This window comes from Citrus clementina, unplaced genomic scaffold (assembly GCF_000493195.1).
Source record: "Citrus clementina cultivar Clemenules unplaced genomic scaffold, Citrus_clementina_v1.0 scaffold_4, whole genome shotgun sequence".
NCBI lineage: Eukaryota > Viridiplantae > Streptophyta > Magnoliopsida > Sapindales > Rutaceae > Citrus > Citrus x clementina.
In genome coordinates this window covers 4,174,946-4,180,783 of record NW_006262274.1, presented here as the reverse complement: position 1 = coordinate 4,180,783, position 5,838 = coordinate 4,174,946, and the positions used below count along the sequence as shown (strand labels likewise).

Genomic DNA, 5,838 nt, shown 5'->3' with positions numbered 1-5,838 from the left:
ACGTGGGCACGCCTTAAAACTATGTTACTTTAAAAATTACAGAAGTACTTATTAGCTAAGACGTGGGCACGCCTTATCAAAAATTTTCTTCTGACCAAAATAAGCAAAATTTTTCTTTTTTTTTTTGAATCAAAATTAAAAGAAGATATAACAAAAACCAAAATAAACAAATCATTTGGGTTGCCTCCCAAAAAGCGCCTTTGTTTTATGTCTTTGGCTAGACACATTTATGCATCAATCTCCATAATTGGGACTCTCAAGAGCCACATCCTCCACAATATTTACCGAAAAACCTTCATAAAAAAGTTTTAAGCGATGACCGTTAACCTTAAAAACTTTGTCAGAGGTCGGACTCCGAATCTCAACTGCACCATGAGGAAAAACATTAGTAACAATAAAAGGTCCAACCCAGCAAGATCGTAATTTACCCGGAAAAAGTTTAAGCTTAGAATGAAAAAGAAGAACTTTTTGACCAACAGAGAACTCTTTTCTCAAAATCATTCTATCATGAAATGTCTTTGTTTTTTCCTTGTAACAAACTTCCTGCACTATAGTGTTAATAACATCCACAGAAAATACTGAATGTTCCTCACTAGGATATTTCATGGCATCATTCATATTGAATTCTATAACCTCTCCATCAAATTCCATAGTGAGAGTCCCTTTATGTACATCCATTTTAGTCCTAGCAGTCTTAAGAAAAGGTTTTCCTAGCAAAATTGGGACAGAATTAGAGGAGTTATCATCTTCCATATCAAGTACATAAAAATCAGCAGGAAAAACCAACTCATTAACTTGTACTAAGACATCTTCTAATACCCCATCAGGATATGCATTAGATCTATCAGCTAGTTGAATTATCACGCCAGTTTCTTTTAATGGACCAACATTCAAAGATGAATAAATGGAACGAGGCATGACATTAATAGAAGCTCCTAGATCTAACATAGCCTTTTCAACTCTAACACTACCAATTTTACAAGGGATAGTAAACATACCTGGATCCTTGCACTTAGGAGGTAGTTTCTTTTGGAGAACTGCTGAAACATTCTCCCCCATGTGAACTTTTTCATCTCCTCTTAATTTTCTTTTGGAGGTGCACAGTTCCTTAAGGACTTTAGCATATCGAGGTATTTGTTTTATAGCATCTAATAAAGGAATATTTACCTCAACCTTGCGAAATGTCTCAAGGATGTCTTTCTCTTGTTCCTCCTTCTTGGATTTTGTAAACCGGCTTGGAAAAGGAGGAGGTATCACAATAGGTAGGGGTTTCGCTCTGGTGGGTTGTGCATCTTGAGATTTAGGCATCAATTCATTCTTCTCAAGCTCATCCTCTACATGCTTTGTCACTTTCTTACTAGGCTCTTGCAACTCCGTCCCACTTCTAACGATGACAGCACTAACGTTTTGCTTTGGATTCACCTCAGATTGTGAAGGCAATCTCCCTAATACTTGAGACTCCAGACGGCTCACTGTAGTCGCCAATTGACTCATTTGGTTCTCCAAGTTCTGAATGCTTACTGTAGTTGCCTGCTGAAATTGTTGAGTGTTAGTTGCAAGTGATTTAACAATTTCTTCAAGAGATATACCTGACTTAGAGTTTGACTGTGGAGGTGTTGGTTGTCTTGGTGGATACTGTTGTGGGAATCCTGACGGCCTAACTCCATAGCTGAAGTTGGGATGATCCTTCCATCCCGGATTGTATGTTTGTGCATAAGGATCATACCTCCTCTGAGGCATGCCTGGAAATCCTCCAACTGCATTGGCTTGTTCAGCGGGTTCTTCTTGAAGTGTAGGACACATATCAGTTGAATGACCCATATTGTAACAAATGCCACAAGTCTTCACCTGTTGCACATTACCTACAACAAACTTTTCCACAAGAGAAGTAAGTTTATCTAAACGTTGTTCAACGGAAGAAATATTTACCTCATTCACCGTTCTTGAAGTGGCATCTTGTCTGCTGCCAAATTGTTGTGCGTTGGCAGCCATATTTGAGATCAACTCCCTTGCTTGAGTAGGGGTCTTGTTCACCAACACGCCTCCACTAGCAGCATCTATCATACTCCTATCCATCAATGACAGTCCTTCGTAAAAATATTGAATAAGAAGTTGATCAGAAATCTGATGCTGAGGACAGCTGGCACACAATTGTTTGAATCGCTCCCAATACTCATACAAAGTCTCCTCAGGAAGTTGTCTGATCCCACAAATATCTTTTCTGATGTTGGCAGCTCTTGAAGCAGGAAAGTACTTCTCAAGGAACTGCTTCTTCAAACCATTCCACGTTGTAATCGATCCAGGAGGCAAGTAGTATAACCAATCTTTAGCTAGCCCATCTACAGAGAACGGAAAAGCACGCAGCTTAATCTGCTCTTCAGTCACGCCTTGTGGCCTCATACTTGAGCACACAACATGAAACTCCTTAAGATGTTTATGAGGATCTTCACCTGCAAAACCATGAAACTTGGGTAATAAATGAATAAGACCAGACTTTAATTCAAAATTTACCTCCAAATCTGCATATTGAATGCAGAGTGGTTGTTGATTCAAGTCTGGTTCAGCTAACTCTCTAAGTGTTCTTTCTACAGGTGCAGGTCTATCCATCACTTGTTCTTCTGAATCGCTAGATGATTCAACTAAATCAGGTACTGTATCTATTTCAGAAAGCAAAGGCGACGAGGATCGTTGCTTAGCTCGCTTAGTCTGCTGTCTCAGCTGGCGAGCTGTCTTCTCAATTTCAGGATCAAACGAAAGTGTACCTGTACGAGAAGAACGAACCATACACCAAGTAAAACGTAAAAAGGATTAAATAAATGACACCAATCCCCGGCAACGGCGCCAAAATTTGGTGGGTGTCGAAGCCAACAAAAATAAATTCCTACTCTAAATAAATTGTGTATAGTGATTGAGCAGGGTCGTGTCCACAGAGATCGGTAATTAATTAAATCCTTTTGAAACGTAAAACGTAAAATAGGGGAATTGTTGACAATAATAAAAATCAAATTAAAATAACAAGAATGCAAATTAAAGTTGTAATTCAAATTGGAGAAAGCTCTGGTTGAAGGAATTAACTCAGCTTGATTCGACTACTGATCATTGATTCAAATATAGATTATTATTACTCATGAATAGACCGGTTATAGCTACTGAGACCCTCTAATAGCCAATCTCTCCTTAACTAGTCGATAACCAAGGTACGACCGTTGGTTATTTCCCTAATCAATAGACAACCCTAGATACGATCATAGAATTTAATCAATTGACAGCCTGAAAAACCAGAGAGACCCAAATCCTAATCAACACATATGATGATTCATTTAAATTAGATTGTTTATTCTCACAACACAACTCTCTGCTATGTTATTTGTCACAAATATTAAATTCTTCATACGATGAATCCTTTAATTGACAATAGATTAAGTTGATAATAAAATAGTGGCCAATTACCTAATTAACAAACATAATCATGAAAATAATTCAGAGAATAAACAAATACCCAAAAAGTAATAAAACAATTAAAGCACAAGAAAGATCTCACAGTAGTGATGAATCAAAGCTTCGTTATCCTTCAACCAGAAAAATGGGTTTAGTTCCTCATAGAGAGAAGAGAAAAATTAGATCTAGGGTTTCTTTTTCTCCAATCCAAAATCCCCCTTTTTCACAATAGATTCCTCCTTTAAATACTCTCTCTCTCTTCTCTTTTAGAGTTCTATTTAAAATAAAATACTAATATCTAAAATATTAAATTCGTAATTACAAAAATATAAAACACGTTAAACTAAAAACTGCAGGTCCGCAGTTGACAGCACGCGCCCACGCCTTATCAACAAAGTTCTTCTGACGCTCATAATTTCTCCAAGAGAACAATAATCCTTAAACATCATCTTATAGCTCAATTTTATCATCAATCAATAGAATTGCACCTACAAAAGTAAAACACAAGTAAATCACTATTATTAAGTGCAAAACATCGATATTAAGGGAAGTAAATAATGCAAAACTAGTGCATAAATTGCACTCTAACACTCCTTTAAACGAATAAATACATCTTTATACAACAAAGCTGTACTAAGCATCAAATAAGTGGAATTCCACCTAGTTTTACAATCAAGTGCTAAGTTTTTAGTTTCTTTAACACCTAATTGTTTTTTGGCAGCCTCAAATTTTTCAAATCTAGAAGGTGTTGCTGTCCAGTAATGGACACTCTCTCTAATCTTTTCAACTTCTTTGTGGATCACAGATAAACCATCCTTAACTATCAAGTTTAATATATGTGCACAGCAGCGCATGTGAAGGAATTTCCCACCCATAATCATTGAACTAGCTGAAAATTTCCCCAACAACAAATCAATCATGGACTCGTTTGCAGAACAATTATCAACAGTTACAGTAGACAATTTCCTATCTATATTCCACTCCATCAAACACTCATACAACTCATTGCACATAACTTCACCACTATGTGGAGCCGGCACATATATAAACCTAAAAATATAAAAAAAATTAAAATATTAAATAATGCAAACATTCATTTATGTTGAAACGAAAAAAAAAGTCTGGAGAATATTACCTCATAATACGACTTCGCAACACCCACGAGTTATCAATGTAATGTGCCGTAACAACCATATACCCTTTCTTTTGGTTACCAGCAGTCCACATATCCGTAGTCACTGCAATTCTACTGTCACAAGCTTCCAAAACACTCATTGCCTTCGTCTTCTCAATATCGTAAAGTTTCAAAATTTCAGCCTTGATAGTGTTTCTACTTATAGTCTCAATTGAAGGTTGGAGAAGCTTTAACAGTTCGTAAAACCCAATATACTCAACAAATGATAGCGGAAGCTCATGCATTACAATCATTCTAGCTATAAAAATCCTCACTGTTGCCATATCCCACTTTGGTTCAGTACTATAATTACTAAGAACAGTAGTTCCATCTGCTTTAGAAGAAAAAGAAAGGTGCATTTGCTGCACATTCTTGATTGACCTTCTAGGACAACGTTTCGCATGATTAATCAAGTGATTAGTGCCCTGAGAATAATGCCCTTGCATAACTAACCCACAATAATTACAAATCGCTTGAACTTCCTTGCCTAACTTAACTTTTTTAAAATGATTCCAAGCATCAGAAACTAATCTACCTGAACTAAACTACTCCCTTCGCTGCCAGTGCCTCGTTTTTTTGAAGCGCCAGCAGTAGTATTACCCCTACCCCTACGGCCACTCCCACTCCCACCCCCCTGCTCTACTGTTGTTGAATCAGGTTCTAATCCAGCAGCTGTATCATTATTTTCTGCTGCCATATCCATGCCAACCCTCACACCCACACTTTCATCAGTCTCGGAAACATCTAAATCAACTCTTTGTTCATTTTCCATTACGAATTTAACACCCTACAAGAATTATGTCAAAACAAATTAAATTAACCCATCATTCCTCCAATTTCTTCCATTTTATATTTATTTTTTTACTGTAACAATGTTCTAAGTTCTAACATTTCAAAAATACATTTTTGAATCTATTAACAGCAACAAATCCATTAACAACAACAATTTATTTTTAACTGTAACAGCTTCCTAACATTTGAAATATACAATTTCGAATCTATTAACACCAACAATCAACAACATTTCAAGCATAAATCAGTGGTATAACAGCACAACATTTCAAGCACAATCAACAATTTATTTTTAACTATAACAGCAACAGCAACATTTCAAACATTTCAAATTTTCAAGCATAAAACAAAGTATAACAGCAACTCACGCCGGTGAATCAAACGAACTGCACTGCTGCAAGCATGCGCGGTGGTGACCAAAGTGCTATCCTTGT

At 36.6% G+C, this 5,838-nt stretch overlaps 1 protein-coding gene and 1 non-coding gene across 2 annotated transcripts; one reads left to right on the top strand and one right to left on the bottom strand.

Annotated features, from left to right (window-relative positions):
• Positions 1-234: 234 nt before the first annotated feature.
• LOC112098931 lies at positions 235-5,384 on the bottom strand. The gene is made up of 6 exons (XM_024185656.1): positions 5,148-5,384; positions 4,574-5,037; positions 4,242-4,488; positions 1,930-2,730; positions 541-1,530; positions 235-444 (listed from the first exon to the last, which is right to left on the bottom strand). Exons 1-6 carry the CDS (start codon positions 5,382-5,384, stop codon positions 235-237), a joined length of 2,949 nt encoding a protein of 982 aa, XP_024041424.1.
• LOC112099361 lies at positions 2,123-2,229 on the top strand. Its single transcript, XR_002906165.1, has one exon. It is a non-coding gene; the product is annotated as a small nucleolar RNA R71 (small nucleolar RNA).
• Positions 5,385-5,838: the final 454 nt, after the last annotated feature.

Bases quoted from the DNA above. Each gene is read 5' to 3' on its own strand.
- LOC112098931 (XM_024185656.1), bottom strand. From the start codon at position 5,384: ATGGAAAATGAACAAAGAGTTGATTTAGATGTTTCCGAGACTGATGAA. The intron at 5,038-5,147 runs GTAGATTAGTTT...CATTATTCTCAG, and splicing joins AAGGGAGTAGTTTAGTTCAG to GGCACTAATCACTTGATTAA. The intron at 1,531-1,929 runs GTAAATATTTCT...CAATTTCAGCAG, and splicing joins CTTCAAGAACGGTGAATGAG to GCAACTACAGTAAGCATTCA.